Source organism: Nesoenas mayeri, assembly GCF_963082525.1.
Source record: "Nesoenas mayeri genome assembly, chromosome: 3".
NCBI lineage: Eukaryota > Metazoa > Chordata > Aves > Columbiformes > Columbidae > Nesoenas > Nesoenas mayeri.
The window spans coordinates 58,064,243-58,091,390 of record NC_137544.1 but is presented as its reverse complement, the minus strand read 5'-3'; the positions used below and the strand labels follow the sequence as shown (position 1 = coordinate 58,091,390).

Sequence of the window (27,148 nt, the reverse complement as noted above, 5' to 3'; positions counted from 1 at the left end):
TGTGCTTAAATACAGTATGGTATTACATATTCATAATGACCCCAGAAACGCCTATACATATTCATGACCTTTCCCGCTTTTTATTAAAATGAGTCTCAGATAACCATTTACATATTTCCCTCCTTGACCCTCTCCTGTTGCGCCTGCGCAGTGTCACTTGGTGAATTTGAGGAAGGGTCTTTAGGGGTCTTTGGATGAAGGCTCCTTCAGCTTCGTCACAGTGGACTTTTTACCTTTGGCTCATTAGGAGGAACTGGCTGGAACCCAAGCTACCAAACCGACTGAAACCAGACTGGCGCCCCCTTCTTGCTGTAAATCTTGGCTATCTTGTCTCCTCAAGGTTGCAGCTGGTGCTGTAGAACTTCTTATCTCGGCATTTAATGAAGTCCTGCTTTTTTTAGCACAATTAGTTACATACAGCTCTAAACTAGATATTAATAATGTGGTTTAAAATGTTAGCTTGTTAGTAGGCCCTTATTATATAGTTGCTTAACCCTTAAAGTGTTACTTCCCTCTATCAATATAACTTCCTAAACAAGTTTCGTAACTTTTTACATAGAACTTAACCACCTTTCCTTTTTCCAAGTTCAGAGTCCGTGCCTCATTTGGTTATACCTGTAAACATTAAACATCTTAGCACGAATCACAACTGCATTTTTCACACCTTGCCAATAGGTCCAGGCAGGCTCTCTAAGCAAAGCATGTTTTATTAACAATTTTGCAAGACCAGGTGTTCTACCTAAAGGTAGGCACACACAATAGGGCAAAAAGCTCCTGCTTATATCCCCCCCACCCCCCCCCAAATCCCGGCAGCAATTTCCCTCCCCTATTCCCCATTGGTTGGTACTGCAGGGTTTACAGACCACCCGCCTGCCTCAGTTTACCTGTCTCATTCAACTAATTCTAACAACCCCCACCCCTTATTGATTTATTAAAAATATGGATTCCTGGCTTAACTTTTAAAATACAGTAATCAGCTTGCACTCCGGGATTAGTTCAAAGATACTTTGTTTTACATTAATGCTTCATGGTCTGATGTCTCTCAGTCCTTCCCCCGCGCTGGGGTCAGGTGCCACATCAGTTGCCAAAGCAGCATTCCTGCTTCAATGGCTCCTTAGACATGTATTTTGTCAAGCTATTCTACAACCAAATTATTCAAAAAACGAAGAAGCCTAAGCAAATATTTTCGTAAAACAAAAAAAAAAAACAACCCAAAGAACAAACCCTCCCCCCCCCAAAACAAAAAAAAAACCAACCAAACCAAACCGAAACAAAAACATTCAAAAAATTAAAATGTCTGCTGGTTATCCCCCTGGTTCCCGCTTCCTCCCCCGCAGGAAGCGCTGCGGGCGGGCGGTGGCGGGGAGCGGGGCAGCGCCCACCGCCGGACCCCGCACCGGGCCGGGAACTGCGAGCGGCGCCGCCCGGAACGCTGCGGCGGCCGGAACGGCCGGGCCGAGCAGCCGCTTCCGGGGGGGCGGGATCAGGGACGGTGCTTCCGGCGAGGGAGCGGGCGCCGCGGCGCCGGCTGCGCCTGAGAAAGGGGCAGGCGGGGGCCGAGCGGGGCCCGTCCCGGCGCCATGGCTATCCCCATGGTGCCCATGGAGACGCAGCTACAGAGCATCTTCGAGGAGGTGGTGGTGAGTCCGGCCCCGGAGTGCGGGGGGAGTGCTGTGGGCAGGTCGGGCCGGACCGGACCGGACCGGGGGCTTGTCCAAGGCCCCGCGGGCCGCCATACTCTCCCCGCGGGGCCGGGAGCGGGATGATGGAGAAGATGAAAACAGGGAGGAAAGAGGTTTTTTATTTTTCTGGCCTACTTCGTGCGTGGAAACTCCGGGGGTGTGAAACGCCGCCGCTCTCCTCGGCGGTAGTTGGTGCTGTTGGCAGCCGCCCGGAGACCAGCGGAGGGGAAGCGGCTTCTCCCGTCTGAAATCTTCCCTCTGCCGAGTGTTTGTAAGGAGGCTGAGGCACAGCAGGGCTGGGCGTGACACGGGGGAAGCAGCTCGCTTAGCCAAAACCAAATTATAGTGCGCTGAGTTTACTGTGGAATAAGCAGCTTGAGAAGGCATTTCAAAAGAGGCTGTAAGAAAATCGTAGAATCGCTTTGGTTGGGAAAGACCCTCAAGATCATCGAGTCCAACCATAACCTAACTAGCACTAAACCATGTCCCTAAGAACCTCGTCTAAACGCCTTTTAAACACCTCCAGGGATGGTGACTGCACCACTTCTTTGGGCAGCCTGTTTTAATGCCTGACAACCCATTTCATGAAGAATGTTTTCCTAATATCCAATCTAAACCTCCTCTAGTACAACTTGAGGCCATTTCCTCTTGTCCTATCACTTGCTACTTGGGAGAAGAGACCAACCCCCTCCATGCTACAATCTCCTTTCAGGTAGCTGTAGACAGCAATAAGGTCTCCCCTCAGCCTCCTTTTCTCCAGGCTAAACAACCCCAGATCCCTCAGTTGCTCCTCATCAGACTTGTGCTCCTGGCCCCTCACCAGCTTCGTCACCTCCTCTGCACTCTCTGTAGTACCTCAATGTCTTTCTTGTGATGAGGGGCCCAAAACCGAACACAGTAAATGAATGTGTCGAGGAGGCATTTTTCTTCAGCCAACAAAATGACATGAGTGAATTGTGGAAATACACCCGCACAGTGGTACTTGCAAAATAAAGCATAGTTTGGTATGTCATTGGAATAGAATATTTCAGTTGTAGGTAGCCTACAATGGTCATCTAGTCAGACTACCTGACCAATTCAGGGCTGACCAAAAGTTAAAGCATGTTATTAGTGATATTGTCCAAATGCCTCCTAAACAGTGACAGACTTGGGGATCAGCCACCTCTCTAGGAATCCTGTTCCAGGGTTTGACTACCCTCTCAGTAAATAAATGCTTCCTAATGTCCAGTCTGAACCACCTCTGGCACAGCTTTGAACCATTCCCACATGTTCTATCATTGGATCCCTGGGAGAAGAGATCAGCGCCTTCATGTCCTTTCCTCAGGAAGGTGTAGTGAGTAATGAGGTTGTTCCTCAGCCTCCTTCTTTCCAAACTAGACAAACCCAGAGTCCTCAGCCACTCCTCATAGGACATCCCTTCCAGCCCCATCACCAGCTTTGCCCTCCTCTGGACGCATCCAAGGACCTTCACATCCTTCTTAAATTGTGGGGCCCAGAACTGCACACAGTACTCCAGGTGAGGCTGCACCAACACTAAATACCGTGGGATACTCTTTTGAGTGGTTGGTGATGCTGTGTTTGATGCACCCCAGAACATGGGTTGTCCTTTGGGCTGCCAGGGAATACCTGCTGACTCACACTGAGCTGCTGCCACCAGCGCCCCCAAATCCCTTTCTGCAGGGCTGCTCTCCAGCTGCTCCTCTCCCAGCTTGTACTTGTGCTCTGCATTACTCCATCTCTGGTGGAGAATATGGCATTTGACCTTAAATTTCATCCCATTAATCATTGCCCAGTACTCCAATCTATCTAGATCCCTTTGCAAGGCTTCTTTTCCCTCAAGAGAGTCAATAATATGTCCCAGTTTGGTATCATCAGCAAACTTGGTGATGGTGCAATTAACTCCGACATCCAGATCACTGGTAAAAATACTGAACAGAACTGGCCATAGAAGTGTGCCCTGAGGACACCACTGGTGACTTGTTGCCAGCCAGACATAGCCCCATTCACTACAACCCTTTTAACCTCTTGTTCACACAGTTCTCTATGAACCTGGTTGTCCTGCAGCTGGACAACTTGTCCAGAAAGGTGCTGTGAGGGACAGTATCAAAAGCATCACTAAAACCCACAAAACCTACATCCACCACCTGTGGTGTCAAATTAGTTAAACAGGGCTCTCCGTTTTTGAAACCAGGTCATTGGGACTTTAAGTTATTGTTTTGTAGAGCACAAATGAATGAGTTTCTTGGTAGATATGGGCACTTCATGGTTGGAAATACTGAGGTGACAGTAGCTGATAAGATCCTAAAGAGGAGCCTGACTGACATTTCAGACAGAAGAGGCTGCTCAAACCATCTGAACTGGAAAGAATATGTAGGTCTTGTAGTTGAAAACATTGTCCATGTGATGAATTTCAGTAGAGGGAAGCCATAAATGAGAAAAAGCAAGTTATTACCTTCACTGCTGTTGTAACTGACTTGGTGGACAGCAGCAAAACTTACTTATGTTTCTGTGCAGAACAAATGAGTATTGGTTTCTCTTTTGCTTCTTAAGAAAGCTATGAGTAGCGGTGACAGACAGTTCTAGCCTGTATGATTGAAAAGGGTCACCAGAAATATTATTTTATTAGATGCTCTTATTTCTACAATATAAAAATGAAAATACGTAGTGGTCAGTTATAGATCACATCTGACTATAGTATGAAATTCTTATAGAAGTTAAAATAAGTTGTAGGATAGTATTTTCCAGAACCTCTTTAGTGATGCAGAAGCCTTTGAGTGAAATGGAGTTTAAAGAAAAAATGAAAAAAAGGGGAATGTTTTAAGGGAGATAAATTGGACATTAAAGTATAGTCTTTCACCTAATACAAGAACATATAATTGTTCAATGGAATTTAAACACAATGGATCTAAGCTCAGATGAGAAAATAATTATGGAACTGATTTGTGTAACTGAGTGTCATGGAACATAAGTGGCACAAAATCCTAATGGGATTCAAAAATATTTATTTTTTCAAAGTGTGAGAAAAGAGCTGCAATAACAGAATCAAACAACTCTCCAACTTTGGGAAGTAAATTCATCTTTAGGTGCTTAGAATTAATTAAATAAATATATAGATAAATGAATATATAAATGAATATATAAAAACAAGCAAACAACAAAAAAAACCCACAACAAAACCAAAGAGCCTTAATCTGGATTCACAGGGTATGTTGTTTATATGAAAACAACATGATCTCAACTTTGTACATGTCTAGTGTAGCTGAAAAAATACATCTGTCTCTGATACAGGCCCATAACAGTATCACTGTTACTCTTTTCTGCTGCGTCCTGGTGATGTGATACTTGTAGAAAACGTTTTCACAATAGCTCACTTGGGGTTTTTATCTTACAGAAAACAGAAGTAATTGAAGAGGCTTTCCCTGGGTGAGTGTAATGTTATTTTATTTGTGCAAGAGTTACTGTATACATGGGTTTTCTGCTTGTGCTCTTTCATTGAGTATTGCTAATAACTAATGTTCTTGTTTACATTAGTATGTTTATGGACACTCCTGAAGATGAGAGAACCAAACTGATCAGCTGCCTGGGCGCTTTTAGACAGTTCTGGAGCAGTCTTTCCCAGGTTAACATTTAATTTGTTGCTTATATGTACTTTATATACTTTTTTTAATATGGTGAAACCTTGTCTGGTAGACACACACTTGAGCTATAAGGTCTGTGTCCGATCATTCAGAATGTGGTTTCAGATATGGCACAGTAAAGAATATCGGATGACTTTGCAAGAAAAAAGTATTAGTTTTGACATTTATAAGATTATGTATTTGTTCAGCAGAGGTTGGTGTGCAATGCAAATAAAGATAAACAAATGCAAGTATAACACTAAAGAAATAGATAAAGCTAGTTTGTTACAGAATTTCTGGTAGAAGTGAAAAGTAGGGGGGTGGGAAAAAGCAAAAGTATGTTGATGTTCAAAAATTACCTTCCAATAGTTAGATACCACGAGGCACTCTTCTGTAATTGGAGACCTGGTTATCTTTGTTTTCACTGAATTTGATTGTAACTGCAAAAAATAAAGAATAATATAGAACAGTTCTATTTTATTCTATTCTGTGCTAACTTATATGTGAAAAAAAAAGTTGAGTATAGAAATCAATGTTTCGGCTAGGAGATGTTTCCAGTACTGGACAACTGGATAATTTTTGTTGGAGAACTGAACTTCTTCAAAATAAGATCAGAAGACTTGTAAGGAAAACTGTTGAAATAATGGACAGCTTCTACCATTTATACCGTTGTTCTTCTGTTATTCCTGGTTGGATACTATATGAATTTTACAGTTTGTTTCACTACTTGTGCATACATTCTTTCTCCCTTCTACTGCTTTTTCAGGAATCCCATGAACAGTGCGTCCAGTGGATTGTAAGATTCATTCATAGCCAACATAGCCCTAAAAGAATTTCTTTTCTTTATGACTGCTTAGCAATGGCAGTAGAAACTGGACTTTTGCCACCCAGGTAAGCTATGTCAGAATAAATTGATAAATAGGACACATGTAAGTTGTAATATGGGAGGGTATTTTAAGTTGACATTATAAAAATTATTGCTGAAAAGCATGTGCTTGTCATCTGTCATTCTTTCTTGCATTGTCTCCTTCTGCTAGGATGGTTTGTGAATCTCTGATAAACTCCGATACACTTGAATGGGAAAGGACACAGTTGTGGGCATTAACATTTAAATTGATCCGGAAGATTATTGGAGGTGTAGACTATAAGGTATCGTCCTCCCATTCCTTTCCTCCTGATAAGACACACTATTCCTGGCTTTGTTTTTATGATTTTATGTCAGAGACATCCAGTGTTTCAAAGTGTGCTTTGATTATGGAAGAAAAAAATGATTCCATGAGACTACTTTTAATGCTTTTTCATAGTTTAATAGATAATTCTGCATGGACAATGTAACTCTTCCTTTCTCTACCACACAGTCATCTTTCATCCCTCTCTCAGTTAAAAGTTAAGTAACTCTAATGCAGGTACAGAAATGGTACACATGGAAAAGTAATACTATTAAGCATTAAGGCTGAAGTTACTGCATCTGCACTGACTCCTGTTGTTCACAGGACAATGATCCTGCAAGCTGTGTCTTTGACAGGGTACAACTCTGACAGGAGTAGGAAACCGTGTATCTCTTGCAGAGAACAATTTCACCAGCATTGGTGAGTGGGTTAGAGCAAAAAAACATACAACATTGAACTTTGGTCAGTCTGTACAAGTCATCACAGGGTGGATGTCTCTGGATGCACATCAAAATTTCAAGGTATTTTCTCATCTAGGGTATGCTAAGGTTGAGAAGTTCCGTACAGAGTTTAATGTGATTAGTGTTCACATTCTCAGTAGCATTCTGTCTTCTGACACTTAGCAACAAACATCTAATCTGTCTTTCAAAATATTGCCTGACCATATTGATTGCATAATCTTTCTGCCAGAAATGTCTGTGAAGGTTAATTTTATGTGCTTGCTTTTAGGGTGTGCGTGATCTGTTGAAAGTGATCCTAGAGAAAATCTTGACAATTCCAAACACTGTGAGCTCAGCTGTTGTACAGCAGCTTTTAGCAGCAAGAGAGGTACCTACCTGAATTTTCTGTCTTATCACTATAGAGGAAGACAGACCTCATTCCTTTGTCATCTATGAATTTCTGATCGCTGGGATGGCTCTGTTTGAGAGTTGGTACAGTTCAACTGCAGAGACTTATTCTTTATGCTCTAATTCTTTTCTGTGATTCTATTTTATACAGTAAACAAAGAGCTTTTGGGGGATGTTGTAGATAAGCCCTAAAATCCCTAAAAGGAGAGTCAGGCCCAATGTTTGACTTGCCCGTAAGGTAAAGTGTATGAGACTTGGGGTGCTGGTTAATGAGAGGCTCAGTATGACCAAATCGTATCCTGGGCTGCATCAAAAGAAGGGACCAGCAGGTCAGGGGAGATGATTGTGTCCCTCTGCTCCACTCTCAGGAGACCCCACCTGGAGTACTGCATCCAGCTCTGGGACCCCCAATATAAGAAGGACATGGACCTGTTGGAGTGGGTCCAGAGGAGGACAGGCTGAGAGAACTGGGGTTGTCCAGCCTAGAGAGGGCTCTGGGGACACCTTATAGCAGCCTTCCAGTACCTAAAGGAGGTCTACAAAAAAGCTGGAGAGGGACTTTTTACAAGAGCATGTAGTGATATGACAAGGGGTGATGGCTTTAAACTGAAAGAGGGTAGATTTAGATGAGATATAAGAAAAAAATTCTTCACCATGAGGGTGGTGAGGCACTGGAACAGGCTGCCCAGAGAAGCTGTGGATGCCCCATCTCTGGAGACATTCAAGGCCAGATTTGATGGCGCTTTGAGCAACTTGGTCTAGTGGAAGATGTCCCTGCCCATGGCAGGGGGGTTGGAATTAGATGATCTTTAAGGTCCCTTCCAACCCAAACCATTCTGTGATTTTCATGGGCTGCCTCAGACTAGTAGACAGATGATACCTTTGTTTACCATATCCAAAGTCCTTTACACTGATGCATGTTTTTATTTATAGGTGGTAGCCTACATTTTGGAAAGAAATGCATGTTTGCTACCTGCCTACTTTGCAGTTACAGAAATCAGAAAACTATATCCTGAAGGAAAACTTCCCCATTGGGTAATGATAAAATATCAAATCATATAATATGGAGTATTGTTCCATGCAAAACAAAATGATTTTTTTTTTAAAGTTTGTGCTTTCTCTGTGGCTTCAAGATAAGAAAAATGGCTTTAAATAGCTGACCAGTGTTTTTTTTTTTAAAGTCAGTTATACAAAATAATTTCGGGCTCTGGTGCAATGAAAGTGGTCATTGTTTCCAACAAGAATGTAATGTTGATTCAGTTTTTAATTTTATATTCTGTTAAAATAAGTAGGTTTTTGGAAAAGGATAAAATCTTTACTCTCTTGAATTAATGGGAAAACTCTTACTGACTTTTGAGCCAATATTTAATCCAGGGTGTACTAATCTGGGTGCTTTGTCTTTGTGGAATTGTTATCCAGAGGCAAACAGATTTGTTATGAACAGAAATTCTAAAGCTTGTCTTAAGTCATCTGTTACTAAATGGTGTGCACTGAAATAATACGGTACACGTATGGTGTGCACTGAAATAATACAGTACATATAAGAGAAACAGTTACTATATAAACTCTCTTTCGAGTGCAAACTGAGAAGTACATCCTACCCCTTCTTTATTAAGGTCACATTTTTGGTTTTGTAGTTTGAGGTTCTGGATGATTTTTCTGACTTGTTGAAATTTGAAGGAAGCTATTTATTTTAGTAGATTCCTGTGTATTTTATTGAAACGTATAAACTGGTTTTAAGTCTTAAATATTCCTTGTTGGTATCTCTGACTTAAACCTTTAACTGATCTTTTTTTCTCCTCTTCTCACCCAGTTACTAGGTAATTTGGTATCGGATTTTGTGGATACTTTCAGACCTACAGCAAGAATAAATTCCATTTGTGGTAAGAGAATGATTTCATTAATTACTTCAAAATAAATTAATTTATGTTTAACCTTTTTATGTATGAGAGTGTTTTGGGGCATGTATTAATGTAAGCTGGTAGTGGAAGTGTACTACTTGTTACATGGCCATATAGTTTCTAACTACAGTAGACATTAAGAAAATCTGTGCTCAAAGATTTTGAGTTAATATAGATCCACTGGCATGTTAGTCATAGGGTATTTTCTGACTTATTTCCATTGCAGCTTTTGTAGCTGCTCAGCCTTATCCCCATTGTTGCAGGCTTCTGTGTGAACATTTCCTAGCTCAGATGAGTACTGCCACTCCTCTTCTGTGAAGGAAAAACTCACTGTTGCTTATTGCTAGAAACCTGAAAACTAAAATATGGCTGTATTAATTGTGATTCTTGCTGCATTTTTTCTTGAAAAGGATAAAAATGTCTTCTGTTTACTTTGAGAATTAAGTAGCTTAATAACAGCTGCTTTATGTCTTTGATCTGAGGAAGGTTTAATTCAACTGTGCTTCCTCAGTGCAGAGGTTGAGAATGTAAATTCATCTGTAATGTTTCTGTTTCAGAAACGTGTAGTTATTCTTCTGTCAAAAGTGTGATATAGGTTTTATGCATATGACTTGCAGGGATCATACACAAATTTTTACAAGTTTGGTTGTGTAAATTATCTGTATAGATATGGTTGCAGGGAACAAAGAAATATTTATTTACTGCTTGTTTTATCTGATAGTAATATGGCCAGTCTAGAGAATAGAAGTCATGGAATTTGAACTCACAGTGAGATTTAGGTCAAAGTTGAGGCACCTAAATTTAGATGCTGATATACAGGTGCACTAGGAGCTCAGTTCAGATACCTGTTTAAGCAACTGAAATAAGTCCTGTGTGTCTAATCTGTGCTGACTAGCAAGTCTAAATTTACCCTACAAAAAACTTCTCATGTGTGATCAGCTGAATCACATTGGCCTACACTGATTAAATTGACTAGATCCCCACTGACTGTTACTGGAATACAGATGCTTGTATTTGACTAGTTTAATGAACAGAATCCTGCCCATGGTTTTCTTGCAGGATGAATGAAGGAAAATTGAAAGACTCGATTATATACCTAGATTAGTAATACTCTTTTCTTTGTGGAAAGGGTCAGTGTACCAAAATCAAATCCATAGGTCAAGCAGTAGCAATGGAATAGTCTTCTGGTATCCTAAAAGGTTAGTTACTTTTAGATTAATATTTGCAAATATTTTTATTTTCTGTGTACCCAGTCTGAATATACGGGGATTTTACTCCTTAGATATTTTATTAGTTGAAGGTTAGTTAGAAAAATAATACGATCCTGAAGCAATCCTATGGTAAAAAGCTTTAGAGAGTGGAAATTTAAGGAGAGCATGAAAGTGGCTAAGGCCAGTTTTTGCATCAGAATGTTTAAACAATAGGCCAGGTTCACTCTTTTAGAATTTATGATGTTTCATTGCATGTAGGTCGCTGTAGTCTTCTTCCTGTGGTAAATAACTCAGGTGCCATGTGTAACTCGTGGAAGCTGGATCCTACAACCCTTCGTTTTCCTTTGAAAGGTCTCTTACCATATGATAAGGTATGCCTTATTAAGCTTCTTAAACATGTTATATTCAATGAATATGAATATTTTATATAATTGGGGAAGGAAATTCAACTGTGAATATCCTATTATTCCAGCTAGGCTAACACTGAAGACGTAGATGTTTTCACTTTATTATATATTTCAATGTTTTCAAGCTATATGCAAAGGACCATTAGAGTAGTGTGTGGTATACCTGCTTCCAAGGATGTTGAAGAGATGTTTAATGTGCTTTGTGGGGGTGTGTGTGTGAAGAAGCAAGTGAGAGTAGAGAATTCATTGGAAAATTAGTTCAGCACTGGAGAGATGGAAGAGAATGGGAAGGTAATTTCTTCTTTTCTGTGCTCATTGTTGTTCTATAGGAAAGATAATTTTACAGTTCAAACTTAAATAATAGTTAAATTATTTAAAGTTAAAACTCCGAATGTGAAATAGTGATCTACTGAAATAATTTAAGAACTCTAAAAGATCAGGACAAAAATTCACATTCCCCAGCATTCCCATTTTCCTATTCTAGGTTTCCAAGGAAGGATATAAAGATATTATATCTAATGGCAAATGTAGTGTTCACACTCTACAGCCGTTTACATTTTGAATGTTTCCTGAGGCAGATTTAGTTTCTATATATTCTCTAACCCTTCCTCTTTCAAATATTTGTTTGGTCTCTTCTTGAGCCTATGTAAGCTTTTAGCATCCTCAACATCCCTTTGATAAGGACTTCCACATTTCAACCTCATGTTGTGTGAGGAATCAGCTGCTTCTGTTTGTTTAGAACGTAGCTTCAGATAATGTTTTTCTTTAAAGTGCCTCAGCTGTTAGAAGATACAGTGAGCATTTGTTCCGTATCTACTTTCTTCATACTGCTCATGATTTTTATGCATCTTGGTCGTGTGCTTCATCAGTCGTCTTACCTGGCTTCCCCTGAGTTCTTGGTGGTCTTCCAGTATTTTAAGGCTGTTTCAAAAAGTGTGCCATCCTTTTATTTGATAAAGAATGTTCTTCTACTCAGTTCCCATGAAATCTGCCACTTCGGAAGAACTGTGATTGTTTCCTCCTTTCTTTTGGGCATCAGAGAGCAAAAAGATGTGCCAGATAATATGTATCAACATAAATTAAGTATTCACTCTTACGTTAACTTCATTAAGCATAAACTGAGTGTTAAGCATAATCTTGAGGCAATATATGTTTGTATGTGATTGCCCTTGTTTTTTTGTTTTTTTTTTTAAAAGGATCTGTTTGAGCCACAGACTGCTTTGTTGAGATATGTGCTGGAACAACCGTATTCAAGGGATATGGTCTGCAATATGCTAGGTCTGAATAAGCAGGTACTGTACTGTGCTGTAACATGTGATTTAATTCTGCATAGAATCTGCACTATTCTTTTTCTCTTTTCTTTGCTATAGCTAACTAAGCAAAACAGTTAAGGTCCAAAGAGTGGTGATTTTTTTTTTTTATGAGATCATATTAGGTTAATTGGACACTGTTGTTCCTATCATTTGTATATTGCTTTACGAATGTTAAATTGAAAAGTAGAGATTTAAAATATGATTTTTTTTTTGCATTGCTTTTTTTTCCTATAAGGCCAGCCTCAAGTACACCTTTGACAGACAGTAAGAGACTGCTAGTTCAAACAATAAAAGTGGTTATTGTTCATGTTATTAGTTTTTAAGGCACTGTTGTTCTTTGTTATATTGGCATGTTATAGTAGTAGAATAGTGAAAAGCTGGGATTTGTTTTGTTACATTTTTTCTTTTTATATGTTAGGTTGGGAGGGCTTAGTCTGACTTGGGGATCCTTGAGGCTGGCCTCATAGTCACTGTTTTGTCTTTTCTTTTTTTCTTCCTTTATTTTTGTTCTGTCCTGTCTTGTCCTGCCCATCCTCCAATGCTCTAGACCTTGAACATTGCTCAGGTATGTTCACAACCTTACTGTTGTATTGTGACTAACGATACGCTGGCCGCTTTGTAGCCACTGATTCCAGTTAGAGAATATATGTACAGTCAGGGCTTGAAATTGGCAGGACCATGACTCAAGGGCAAATTCTTACTACATACCTCCAGAGATATGAGAGATGTAGCATAATGCTGACAGTCAGTGGTCCTTTCATCCTAAAATTTTGGTTGTAATGGACTGCTACCATTTCCCTTACTAGTCATAAGAACTTTTACTTTGTCTGCTGGAATTTTCAGATGAGGAGAGATTCTTAGTTCAAAATTTCTTTCCTTATGCGGGTGAAAAAATATCTGCTGCACTTGATTGTAAAATTACAAAGCTGTAAATACATCATTGTCTAAAATAAAAAAAGTCAAAAAAACAGCAGCTTTACTAGTGGAATTTTCTTATCATTAGGAAGCCTCTGTAAAAACCTTCCAAACAGACAATTATAATATTCTCCAAGCTAGGTAAAAGAAAGGTGGTGCAGGATGCTGTGTGAAAAGCAGTTCCTTAAAATTTGATTACTTGTTTAAATAAAGTCACCTAAGCAAATTAATCAAGTGGACTTCTGCTTGAAATTTGAAATTATGAGTATAAATTTAGTTGATCTCTTGCTACAATAATCAATTCCACACCTACTTTAAAAAACATTGCGTAAGATTTATAAAATAGCGTTGCTGTTTGCAATACTATAGTGAAGGTTGTGTCAGTGTTTCCATTTAAGAAACTTTTTTCAGATTTGTAACTTGACTATAAAATTTACATGATCCTGAAACCTTGTGTACATTTCCCACTGTAAATGAAATACACCAGTGCTTTTTCTGGATTGGGACAAGATTACTGAATGTGCAGATTCCTACATCTTGGCAAACAGTACTCTGTATTGTATATGACAGTCCTGTATTTGAGACTTAAGGCAGCTGAAATGTTAAACCTTCGGGAAAGAGCTGCTAGGTTTAGTGTTGAAATGAGTAGTATTTGTATTCTGTGTCTACTTCTGTGTCTACATTCAGTTAACGAATTCCTCTATGCATCTTGTAGCTGGTAAATAATACAAGATATAGACAAAAAAATATATTGAACCCATTTTATTCTTCTAACTATGGGTGGTCTGTGCCTTCAGGTCAAAAACCACTGATGCTAAAAATGCTAGTTTTGAACTACTTTACTGTCCTCTTAAAGTAAGCAAAGAAAATTTAAATGAAGTGATGAAATACGTTGAACTATACTTCTTAAAATTTGTTTGCTAGTATAGGAATTCCCACACAAAGTTTCAACCTGATGTGAATTTTAATGGCCAAGGAACAAATTTGAAGAACGTAGCTTGTAAAGGAAATGCTGACAGAACATGAACTATAGCTGTATGACTGCAGTTACACCAGCATAAAGATGTTTGGGCTGTTGAAAACTTGTGAGTTAGGAATATAGAGTAGGGTGGTGTAGTGTTATAGAACAGAAAGTAATGTTCCATTTAAACATTAATATACTCTGTTTAAAACTGTGGAAAACATAAACGTTTTACTTGCTTTTAGGTACAAATTAACTTCCTGTTATAGTTGAATTTGTTAATATAGCTTCCTGACAAAAAATAGTAGCGTGATTTTCAGAAGTTAGGTAACTGTATCAATGCTTTCAGTAAAATGACTGATAATTTTGAGTTGTCAGTATAATAGAAGACACTTAGAAATGCAAATAGTGCTAAGTTTGTTTCAAAATAAATACAGAAACACCTTAAAGCAGTGATCATTATTTATTTATGATCATTAATTATTTATATGAAGCTGCTTGTATGCCCTATCAACTATTAACACAGATCCAGTTGCAGGATTGGAGCCTTCATTTGAATCTTTTGACATCACAAACTAGGTATGGTTCAGCCATATTTGTCCCAGTTCTCAAATATTCTTGAAGAGGAGCAGTGAAACGTTCTGGTTCAATCTTAACCAAGCAGATCTGTGTTAGAAAACGGCTCACTCAAACCATCTTTGAGTTGTATGAAAAAAAAAAAGTACAAATCCAACTGTCCTGTTAACCTTGCAGAGTGAAAAATGAAGGTAAAATTTGGTATGTTTATAGATTCATGTGTTCCTTTCAGGATTTGAAGTTTTGTTGTGGGTTGAGGTTTTCTAATACCTTGATCAAGTATATGGTGTTGAGTCTAGATGTAGTAATATGGGCTTCAAAATGTTCTTTCTGTCGGAGTCTGGGGATTTTTATTTTTTGCTATGGTGTACTTCTGTGTGGAATAGTTACCTTCTCTCGTATACCTGTTGGAACTGGTCTATAAGAAGTAGATATTTGAATTGTGTTTTATCATGTATGTTATCATGGTTTATGATTGGATTTGGTGATCTTAAGGGTCTTTCCCAACCAAAATGATTCTGTGGTTCTATGTCAATTTATATTCTGCTGTTAGCTGTGGTGATACTCCCAGTACTTCATTATCTTTTAAATAATTTGTTGAAGTATGTAACAATCTGTTTTTTGGAAAATGATGAACAGTTCAAAGTATCTTAATACACTGACGCCAAATTAAGGTTCAGTTTATAGATCTTCTCAGTTGATTCTTAAGATTGAGCTTTAGTTAAGTCTAGGATGTGAAATAATTTTGAACATTTTGGTTTGTATCTTTACCTTCTCTATATGTACAGACTTAATATGGCATGTTCACTTGCATAATTGCAGTCCTCTAAACAATGAAAAAGTGTGTTAAACTTTGATTTCTCTGTGTTGGGAGATGTTTGAGAGAGGGGAGGTAATTTTCAGGTGTCTTGTTCCTATAATGTAAACAAACTTTTAATTAGCAGCTATTGTATTAATGTTTTTGCTCTTTACACAGTGTATTTAACTGGTCACCTTTTAAACCAGCAGTGGTGATCTGCATCTTTGAGTAGGAAATTACCTATACCATACGCTGTTCAAGTGAATATGTATTTGTATGCTATTCTAGCTACAAAGCAGGGTAGTTTGCTTGGGGAAGATGATGTTTATTTCATGTCTGTCCATGAACTGTGTAAGCAGATTCATTAAGTGAAAGGAGTGACATAATGCAATATTAAAAAATTCACTTTCTTTTCCCATTTATTTTTAAAATATTCTAGCTTTATGCTTGGAACTTGCTGTCCAATATTATTAGTATTAACATGGCAAAGTAATTCATGGGTATGATTATTTTTTATATATTTCTGATTGTAAGAGTGTGTGTTGAGAACACTTGAGTGCAACTTCCCTGTTAAAACTTTGGTTCTTAATGAGGAAAAGTTGAGAGTTTCCACTAAACGTGGTAGAAATAGTCAGGTGCAATATAAAGAATGAACTTTAAGGTTTTGTGTCTGGGGAGTATACAGCTTTTGGAAAAAGGAGGTGAGAGGAGGCCCAGAGTTCTGTCTTGTATTAACTACTTCAGGCATTTAGCTTACACATTTGGAATTGGACTTAAGGAAGTGCCATTTACTCCTGCAGGCATCTTAGGCTCTGTGGTTTGGTCTTCAGTTTCTTAAGTGTAGATATTTATTAAATATTTTTGAGCTAAATGTTGTTTACTTAAAATATTAAAAAACTATAATAGCTTCCAGCTAGCCATACTGACTTCTTAAAATAGTTTTCTTTCAGGGAACACTTAACTACCCACCCCACTGTCCAATCCACCAAAACCACCCAAACAAAACAAAACAACAAACAAACAAAACTAACAACAGCAAAACCAAAACAACAAACCAACCAACCAAAAAAACCACCACACCCCACCCCCCCACCACAAACCCAGGGAATGCTTTAATCCGCTGAAAAAAGTACCACTAGTCCATCAGAGGGCTGATCTCGAGAGAAGTTTTAGTATCAAGTTATCAAGGGAGCGCTTTTCCCCCTTCCTTATTTCTTTATGATTTAATGATGTTTTCAACAAGATTATGTATTTGTCAATTTGTAAAATATAATTTTCAGGGCAAAAAGACGAATATATATTTATATCACCAAATCACAATAGTTTGAATAATGTTCTCTTTAGGAAAAAAGCATAGTGGTTTTTAATGCTATATTTTTCCATATATTATCCTAAACTTTTTTGTTGTTGTTTTGTGTAAGCCATGCCAAAACATGAATTCCTGCTTATTTGTGAGGAGAATCAGTTCTCACCAACATTTTTATTCATCTCAGTATATACCAAGATGTTCTTTCAGTTTGAGTAACTGATAACACAAGGCCCCAATCCTGCAAATTCTTGTGCAGCTTAGTATTTTGAGTGTTTCAAAACTATAGAAAAAGAATTATGCAAGAATATATATTCACTGAAAATAGAGAAAAAAAAAAAATCCCAGAAAATTAAATTAATTAAGATAGAATGTGAAGTATTGCTATATTTCTCATTTAAAATTGTTCTTAAAACAATAAAAGCATGATTTTCAGAATAAAAGAGTTAATTCTTTTTTTTTAATCTCCTGGCTCCTAGACTTTTCGAATCTTAGAATTATTCAGAACAGTGAAAATTCCTACTGGAAATTCTGGCTTTCTTTTTAACAGCAATATTTTCCTGTTGTATTCGTTGAATAACCTTATTCTAAATTAATATAGCCTGACATGATTAGGCTTTTGGACATTAACCCAGTGCTTAGCACACTATTAAATTTCAAGCCCTGTACATAGTAGTTTTGCATGCTGGATTATAAACTAGTCTGTAGTGTTGTCTGTTGCACCCTGCTCTGCTTCATAATTAGTTGCTTTGGGAGGGGGAAAAAAACACAAATAAAAACCAAAATACTCTCAACTGGTGATGTTATTACTGCTCTGTGTAAACCTGTAACGTGGTTAATCCATGATAATAGCATTGCGTCCTGGAGGAAGAGGTGAAACTGTAATTGATGCTTTCTGGTTTAGTGAGAGGTTTGTGTTAAGCATGCTTCAAGAAAGCACAGCTAGAATTGTAGTTTTTTGCAGTTTTGAGCTGGCGAAGAGCATGCAACAGGGGATGCTGTTCACTGTATTTTGTCAACTTTTCCTGTTCTTGCATTTTATTTTGAATTGAAGAGAATCTCTTTTTTCATGGAAAAGACTACCATCGATGAAGGTAGAACAAGCATCTCCTTTCAGCATCTCTCTTTCCTTTTATTATTTCTTTATTAATTAAAAGGGGTTTTTTAGGCTGCCTGACTAGTAAGCCAAAGAACTAATCTAAGGCATCCCTCAAAGGTTTTTTTGAGTATTTGGGTGAATTTTGAAAACAATTTTTTACATACAGCTTTTTGCCTCTAGAAAGGGATACTGCATTTTCATTATTAGTGTTTGAGCAGCTCAGTTCCTTTTCTTTTGTATCATTGAAGTAATAATGTTTTCTTTAAGGCTGCATTATGTTACAGGCATGAGGTGTAAAGAATAAACAAACAACTAAATAAATAAACGTGACCATTCTTGAATAGGGATTGTAAAGAAACAAACAGGGGTTCGACTATTTTAGATTATTTCTGAAGTGCTAGCACTGTCTGAAATAAGTTAAATTTGACACAGCTTTTTGTCCTTAGTACTTTGTACCAGTATAACTATACAAGTGCAGAGTAATAAAAGGTGGTTGCACTAAAGAACATGCGATATGCGACATTATACTTGATGATCGTAAATTGAAGATTAATAATCTGAGTTCCAAGCCACTGGTTAATGGGTGTGCTTTACATACATCTGTACTAACATATGTATCTGAATATATAATGCATTCCTTACTTGATCATTATTAAAAGTAATCAGGGAAGGTGTGTATTTTAAATAATTTCTGTGTTTGCCTGGCTCACTGCAGAGATTGTGGTGGTCTAAATTGGATATCTAAAGAGCTCATTGCTATGGTATGCAGTTTCTGTTCTATTCACCATATGTAGAACATAAGTTGTTTTTATCAGATTAATTTTCAAATCTCTTTGATCTTGTCTTGCACCAAGTGGTGCTGTGTCAGTAGGACAGCACCTAATTGTAGGGGTATTAACCAGATTTTAATTCTGCTGCTAATTGTAGGTGAGCCCAAAATGAGAGTGAAAAATAGCCACTATGAATAGTTATTAAACACCTGTATCCTATATTGGGATATTTCCTCTGGGTTTGGCAGTATAATTGATATATCTTTTTCATTATGGTGATCCCTACCTTTGAAATGTACTTTAAAGGAGAAAAAAGGGAAGATGAAAAAAGACAAACCCACAAACAAACCCAAACCCAAGCAAACAAACAAACCCACACAAACAAAAGAGCCCTCACCAGCTTGTTGAAGGAATGGACTTCTTTTTCCATGAATGCAAGATCAGAGAAATAGCATTCTGCATTAATTTATTAAAAATAACAAACTAAACCACCAGATGTTAGTTGTGCATTGATGGTTTGTGTTTTGGAACTGAGTAGGAAATTATGTAAATGTGTGAAAATATGTAAAAATCATTGAGACCTGTAACATAGTGCAGCTTTAATACCCTGGCTTATCCTTAACTTAAGTTCAGACTTCATTTCATGCTTCCCAGCCTTCTGTCAAAATACTGTACTGTAACTGCAACTGTACAAGTTGTGAAGTTAATGGCAAGGCTTTTGGAATACTGTATCTGATCTCTGCCTTACAGCACAAGCAGCGCTGCCCTGTGCTGGAGGACCAACTGGTGGATCTTGTGGTGTATGCCATGGAACGGTCTGAGACTGAAGAGAAGTTTGATGATGGTGGAACCAGTCAGCTTCTGTGGCAGCATCTCTCCAGCCAGCTCATTTTCTTTGTGCTCTTTCAGTTTGCAAGTTTTCCTCATATGGTCCTGTCACTCCATCAAAAGGTAAATTGTTTGTATCACACACAGTTGGTAAGAGAGATTTTAAAAAAAAGAGATTGTAAAAAAAGGTCACTCATCCATGCAAGAAGTACCTTGTGCGTAACAAATTTTTTATCATTTGCTCTGTAAAAGTAAGTCAAATTCTCAAGTTACATCGCTGTGATCTAGGTCTGTTTCCAGTGTATTCAGTTACATTTGGATTCAAAATGTGCTAGTATATGTGCTAGAATAAGGAGATAAGCTGGCATGATTCAGAAGATCTGAGCACTCTGCTGTTGAGTCCAGTTTACAACTAAGCTTCAAATAGAGCAGACTCCCTGTTCAGTTTGTGAGCTAAAGAAACATCCGTGTAAATGGATGCAAAAGCTTATAGTTTGGTTGTCTAATCAATATAATCAAAGCAATCTAATAGAAGATCATTTGTCCAATTACAGTGATATTGGCAATCACAGTCTGAAATTATTGTTAATTGCTAAAAATAATTCCATTAGAACCGGTACACTTTCCAGTATTCACCTCTTCCAGTATTTACAGTTTCTAACATACACTATGTATTACTTCATCTTTGTTTGTCCACAGTTTTGTGTTTCATCAAAATATACTATGTATATTATGTTTTACTTGTGATGGATTCTAGTTCTCTTTGATATCTCTTTGATAGCCCTGAAATAAGTTTTACCAGGGCTGCATTCCTTTCATTACTGTTAATGACCAATTGAGACAATAAGCACTACACAACACGATTGCACAAATCTAATCTAAAACTAAAGCAAGCTACATAAGACTAGGGGTTAAGAGTAGAGTACTGGTTACTAGGGAATAACTGTTACAGATAAAGCTAAAAGGCAAAAAAATACCCTACCACATCCAGATGACTCAAGCGCAGGTTGTTCTGGTTCAGAGATTTTACTTTATAGGTAGGGCTGATATAAAAAACCTGTGGCCTGCTATGGCAATACTGTATTTGACTACAGGGCTACAACCTGATGTTTTAAGTCCAATATTTAGGAGTTGCTGATTTTTCAAAACAGTAATCCTCAAGACCTAAGTACATTTTAAATTTTGCCATTAACTTTTGTGGCCCTCCCAGAGTTTGTGTCTGTGTTACAACCAATGCACCCATTTGCCATCTTTCTGAAGACAGAATCACAGAATGGTTGGGGTTGGAAGGGACCTCTGGAGATATCTAGTCCAACCCACCCTCTAAAGCAGGTTCACCAGAGCAGATCGCACAGGAATGTGTCCAGGCAGGTTTTGAATGTCTCCAGAGAAGGAGACTCCACAGCCTCTCTGGGCAGCCTGTTCCAGTGCTCTGGCACCCTCAAAGTATGGAAGCTTCTCCTGTTCAGATGGAACATGATGTACATTTCTGCCTCAGCCCTGCGATAAAATTGCCAGTAATCTCTGCTGGAACTGTTTTAGTCTGCCCTTCTGCTTTTATAGGAATCTTTGCAGTGATTTTTCTTCAGCATACAGTATTTGTCTGTTATTGAGTGTTTTTGCAGTTGGCAGGCCGTGGTCTCATTAAAGGAAGAGACCATCTGATGTGGGTGCTTCTCCAGTTCATCTCTGGCAGCATCCAGAAGAATGCGCTGGCTGACTTCCTCCCAGTTATGAAGCTTTTTGATCTCCTATATCCTGAGAAAGAAGTAAGTCTTTTATCTGAAATTAAAAGTTCTATTTTTAATTCAACCTGAGACCTTTCTATGTCTATATTAGTATCAGTCTTAAGTCACTGTTACAGCAGCGTGCTCCATAGTTGGAGAGAGATGTATCATAATTAAATGATTCTTTTTTCAGGATTTCCTAGATATGTTTTTCTAGTAACCACATTTGTGCCACGGTTTTAGGGGCAAAAAAGACTTATGTTAACCCATGTCCTCCTTCACTTTGATTTGACTAAGGTTTTGAGGAGTTTGTTAAAGCGCTGAGGATACTATTAAGGAATAATGTGGAATTTTACACTGAGAGACGCTTTTGGGTGCGAAGAACTGAACAAGGCACTTTAAATTTGTTTTTTGTTAATGGTTACTTAAAATTCATTGGGCAGTAGTAAATCAAATCCTAGTCATGCTTTGTACATTCCTCTAGAATGAAGGTTCCTGAGGAAGGGGGAGTTAGGGGAAGTTCGTAAGCTTCCATCATGACAGTGTTGTCAGCATGAAGTCCTTACTGATTGCTGTTATCATACTACCTTCCATTTTGGGTCAGTAGATATGTTAACACAAATGTGTGCTGTACCAAACTGATATGTAGCAATTTTCCCCCCTCTTAAGTTATTTTTGATCCACAGAAATTCTTCAGTACAGTTTCTTTCACAAGCTCGCAATTGCTTTTGTCAGCACAAAATATGGGAAGAGGCACAGGACTGTTTATCTCTGGTGATGGGGCCTGGCTTACACTCATTTGAAGGTGTTTGTGGGACTACGGCATTTCTGAGGATTCAGTTTCACAAGCAGTTTTAAAGTTATCTATGGCTGTTGCTCTAAAGAGAATGTCTTTGTCTGCCCTTGATTTTGTGTTGCTGCTGTCTCACTTGTGCTATTGGTGGTACCTGTGCAGTGGTAACTGTACCGAAGGGAAAAAATGCAGATGTTGGCAAAAGGAGAGAGCCAAAGTGCCTTTTCCAGTAGCTATAGTATATCTGAGCCTGTAGCCAAAACCTTCTGAATTTTGAAGCATATCTGTTCCTTTTCGTAGAAAGTGTATTAATCTGTAAGTATAGTGGTGATGAGAGACAAGTTAGGTTTTTCAGAAAATTTTGTGAACTATTATGGAAGCACGTACCATAACTGATTTCTAAATAATGTGTGTGAGGCTGAGAGTAAAAGTATATGCTTTGTAACTATATAAGTCTTGAATTTGTATATTCTGAACATGAGCTTCAATTTGCTGAGGTCTTAAGAGGATTTGTTTTGAGTTTTTCTCAGGGTATTTTCTGAGGTCCAGGTTTCTTCCAGACCTCTTGATTTAAAATTACATTCACAGATGACGATAGAATCTGTTCTTTAAAAAAGTTGCTTATGGTGCTGCAAGTCAGAAAAATAAAAGCTTGACCTTGAGAATGCTGGCTAAGTTGGTTTTCTATACATTAATACATGCAACATGTCACATTCATGTGTTCTTTCCTTAGTGTATTCCTGTACCTGATATTAACAAACCCCAGTCAACTCATGCTTTTGCAATGACCTGTATTTGGATTCATCTGAATCGGAAGGCCCATAGTGACAACTCCAAGTTACAGATTCCCATTCCTCATTCTCTTAAACTTCACCATGAGTGAGTTTTTGGGGTTTTGTTGTGTTTTGATTTGTTTCTAGACATAATGAAATGGGAAGCTCCAAGTCTGTATTCAGAATGTATTGTGTGATGGGATGCAGTATAAGGGTTATCACAGTAATGAAGGAGGAGTAAGAACGAGCTCAGTCAAAATATACTGTTATCATACAGCTAAGAAATAATATATTACATCTAAGATTAATCAAACTTTTTTTACCAATGGAGAATCTGAAGGCAAATTGACTAACTTTTAAAATCATGCTGTGGTTTGGAATGTGTGGATAAGCAGTAAAATTGGGTTTTGTCCAGAAAGGTGACTTTTAAAGTGTATTATTCTTCTGGGGTGTTTCTCTGATAGAGGAAAACTATTACATGTTATGCCATGGTTTCACTGTGTTGTCTTTTTGATTTTCTGATGTTTTGGGGTTTTTTTTCCTACTATTTTACAATGGATTTTTGACTGGGGTTATTGTGGCTGTAATCTTGAAATGCTTGTTTCCTTCTACTTGATGTTTAATTTCTTTGTCACGCAGGTTTTTGCAACAGAGTTTAAGAAACAAAAGCTTGCAGATGAATGACTACAAGATTGCCTTATTGTGCAATGCTTATTCAACCAATTCAGAGTGTTTCACTTTGCCAATGGGTGTACTAGTAGAGACTATTTATGGAAATGGCAACATGGGGATCTCTCTTCCAGGCACTAATTGCATGGCATCAGGGTCTATTACCCCTTTGCCAATGAACCTCTTGGACTCACTCACAGTTCATGCCAAAATGAGGTACAGTATGCAGCTAGCTTTTTTATTTAACTTGTAAACCTCTGTGTAAATAATTATCATCAGGGAAGCTTTCCTGTGTCTGGACATGTAATGCACAGAACTGTTGATTTACTTCATAAATTTCTTAACTCCCAAGTCCTTGTTTTTGATTGAAAAATACTTTCTCTCTTTTTTTCCTCAGTCTGATTCATAGCATAGCTACAAGGGTAATTAAGTTGGCTCATGCAAAATCTAGTGTGGCCTTGGCTCCTGCTCTTGTGGAAACCTATAGTCGCCTGTTGGTTTATATGGAAATAGAGTCCTTGGGCATCAAAGGCTTTATCAGTAAGAAAACAATTTTTTCCCCCTTTCTTTTGTTCAGTAGCATTTGCTTTTAACAGCAATCAAAGACCATAGTAAAAATGAAAATCTAATGATGCAGCATGTTGAATACATGTATAAATTATTTTAATATAAAAGAAATTGTAATAGTTATCCTAATGCTGCTGTAAATCTCAGATGAGTGTGCTGCTGTCCCTCTGTGCCACCGTGTGTGTGGTCACAACCTTCCTGGTTATGCTGCTTGGTGCAAAAATATGCTTAATGGAAAATCATAAGCAAAGTTAGTTAATTAGATGCAAATTATATTTAATGGTATTCGTTAAAATAGTTTGCATGTCTGCTATATATGTTCATTCAAAAGACTGAGCTCTACACATTTACAGTATCTTCAGACAGCACTTGCACACATGCTCTTTTAGAGGTAATACAATTTTGAAATCAAGTATCTGACTTGCAGCTAAACATCTATCAGCAGTGGTGCCTGTAGTTGTATTTTAAAGTGTAACTACTTGGAAAACTTACATTACAAACTCTCTTTCATAAGGTCAGCTCCTGCCAACAGTGTTCAAATCTCATGCATGGGGAATTCTGCACACTCTGCTAGAAATGTTTAGCTATCGGATGCATCACATTCAGCCTCATTACAGAGTCCAGCTGCTCAGCAATCTTCATTCCTTGGCCGCTGTGCCACAGACTAATCAGAACCAGCTTCATCTGTGGTGAGTATTTAGCCATAATCTCAGATTCCTCCTTCATCATGTGCTGAAAGCTGTGCAAGAACTGTGTTTTAAAAGGGACATGAGTATGTCCCAGTCTTAGTTCTGTGGCTAAGTTGTGTTGTGGTATCTCAGCAGGTCGCGTTTCAGAAATAGAGTAAGATGTTAGCAGTAGTACCCTGCAGAGTTGCTTGAGGCAGCCGCTTGCACAGGCATGGCAGCAGTGTTACAGGCCAGAACACAGCAAAGTGCACCAGAACCGTTGTGTTAGGAAGTGTAATTCTTGAGCAAAGTTAATTTTCAGTCAGATCAGCAAAATAATCTGATTCATCCTGCAGCTGTAAAGGAGTTGATGCAAAGCTATGGTGGCTGTATGTGAACCTGAGTGGAGGAAAAAGTTCCACTTCATTGTATGGTGTGTGCCAGTGTAAAATATGCATAAAACAGTGGCTAATTTGGATACAAGAAAGATGGAAAAGCTGGTTAAAGAACCTCTAGAGCTGATAGGCAAGTAATTCTAAGGAACAGCTTTGAGTTTAACTTACTGTTAAAAAATTAAAGGATATATGAGATTGAGTTTGTATTTAGAACATGGGATTTGTTACAGAAAAGTTGGGGAAAAGAGTGTCCATTCACTCCTAGAGTAGAATACTTGTTGTGAGTATGTGACGGAGAGAGAACAAACTTGTTATTATCAGTTCATATCAAGGAAGTCTAATTACACAGTAATTTCTTAGTCAAAATTCAAATTGCTCAGTTGCATATGCTTTATCAAGAATAAAGAGAACAAGTGAAGACAAGTTTCTCCTTAAATTCAAGGTCTTGGTTTTTTTATTCACTTAATTCTTGTTTTGTTGTCTTAGTCTGTGAAATGTGGATGTTAATCAGTCACTTTTGGTAAGTACTGTATGCAGCTAGAATGGCATAAACTGGCTTTGGCATTTCAAAGACACAATGTTATAAAATTATCTTAAATTACTTCAAACTACTTGGTGTGAAAAGCACTAGAACACTGGAAAATAGTGCTTTTGATTAAAAAGCAGTGCTTCCCCATCTCTTTAATAAGGACAATTTATTGCTGTCTGCTTCAAGGTGATAGTCAGTTTTAAACTTCCCCATGCACTATTTATGCCTTTTTATTCCTTTTTTGTATACATTTATCTACATATGCATGTTTAGTAAAAACGTTCAAAAGATAACAAAAGCAGAGGGGTCTCTAAATTGGAGAGATTTCAGACTTTTTCAAGGGCTGTGCACCTGGAATTTTCGCTAAATAATATTTGAGAACTTTATTTGAAAATAAAGTACTTAACTGTTGTTAACGAGTTTATTAAATAGTGGAAAAAGCAAGATTTTCCAAAAGGTTAAGAACATCGCTTTCAAAACAAATGTTGTCATGTTATCTGAAGCAGAAAATGGAGGAAAAATAGGTATTTTTGGAATCTTAGCAGTGAAAGCATTATTTGCCAACTGGACTGTTCCTTCTTTCAGTGTCGAGAGTACTGCTCTAAGGCTAATCACAGCTTTGGGCAGCTCAGAAGTCCAACCACAGTTTACAAGATTCCTCAGCGATCCCAAAACAGTTCTGTCAGCAGAATCAGAAGAACTCAACAGGGCTTTGATCTTAACTCTAGCAAGAGCAACACATGTGACAGGTAATAGCAGTACTGTGAGATGATAACATCGAAGTGAAAGCTGCAGTCAAGCCATTTCTCTAAACTACTGTTTAATAGAATATCCTGGAAATAGCCTATACAATTTTGGTTTTGAAAAAAGTAGAGTTTTAATTTCCAACTACATGTTTTTAGCCAAAAAGCTGTATTAAAACGGTAGTAAATCAGCCATTGTTTAAAAGTTCATTTTTGTACAGAAGTACAGTGTGACTAGGTTTTCTACTCTCTTATTTTCCATTTCATTATTGTAAATTTAAATGTTTGGATTGATTACTGATACAAACCCATGAAATGTTCACAACAAGTATGTTGCTCATGTGGAAGCCACTCCCTTGACAGCTCACCTTTAAGAAAAAGTAGTGCATGGTTTTGGTTTACTTTCTTGGGGAAGCTTTTGTTGTGTGTTTTGGTGTTTTAACAGTGTACAGAGACATGAATCAGGGTTTTTTATTTCTATAGCTTAATTGGGAAAGGTACTGCTGAGCAGCCTTTTTAAAGCAGTATAAAATGACAATTTCATCATCATCTTGCTCAGATTTTTTTTTTAAAGTCTGATCAGTTAATCAGCAAAAGCTGGTCTTACTGTCATTACAGGAAATTAAATAGAAAATCTTAAAATTATGATTGCTTTATTTCTAACTCAAAACCCAAAAAGAATTTTGTTATTGCTGATAGCATAAAAATGATAATATCCAGCTTATTCTATAAAGTACTGGAGATTCAAAGAAAGGGGAAGGAAGGGAGAAGTTGGCCAAAAAGGAAACCCTGTTGAACTAACAAAGCCTTGATGCATGTAACTACAATAGGAATACCAATAGGAAATGTTTTTTTGTGTGAAATACTAATATCATCAATCTG

At 37.8% G+C, this 27,148-nt stretch overlaps 1 protein-coding gene across 5 annotated transcripts in view; it reads left to right on the top strand.

The window, feature by feature from the left end:
* Positions 1-938: 938 nt before the first annotated feature.
* Positions 939-27,148, top strand: part of MED23 (mediator complex subunit 23) — a 38,865-nt gene continuing 12,655 nt past the window's right edge. The window contains exons 1-18 of one of the 5 annotated variants that reach the window (XM_080342970.1): positions 939-1,640; positions 5,074-5,105; positions 5,214-5,301; positions 6,066-6,190; positions 6,337-6,448; positions 7,198-7,296; positions 8,250-8,351; positions 9,130-9,199; positions 10,723-10,799; positions 12,032-12,127; positions 12,696-12,713; positions 19,325-19,525; positions 21,028-21,171; positions 22,656-22,801; positions 23,335-23,580; positions 23,762-23,904; positions 24,446-24,620; positions 26,109-26,272. In XM_080342970.1, coding sequence (XP_080199096.1) covers positions 1,581-1,640; positions 5,074-5,105; positions 5,214-5,301; positions 6,066-6,190; positions 6,337-6,448; positions 7,198-7,296; positions 8,250-8,351; positions 9,130-9,199; positions 10,723-10,799; positions 12,032-12,127; positions 12,696-12,713; positions 19,325-19,525; positions 21,028-21,171; positions 22,656-22,801; positions 23,335-23,580; positions 23,762-23,904; positions 24,446-24,620; positions 26,109-26,272 — 2,098 coding nt within the window. In that variant the 5' untranslated portion in view covers positions 939-1,580. Of the gene's footprint in view, positions 1,641-3,177; positions 3,199-5,073; positions 5,106-5,213; positions 5,302-6,065; positions 6,191-6,336; positions 6,449-7,197; positions 7,297-8,249; positions 8,352-9,129; positions 9,200-10,686; positions 10,800-12,031; positions 12,128-12,695; positions 12,714-19,324; positions 19,526-21,027; positions 21,172-22,655; positions 22,802-23,334; positions 23,581-23,761; positions 23,905-24,445; positions 24,621-26,108; positions 26,273-27,148 lie in introns of those variants that run through there. The other 4 variants (XM_080342968.1, XM_080342971.1, XM_080342969.1 and 1 more) reach the window with 4 other exon arrangements.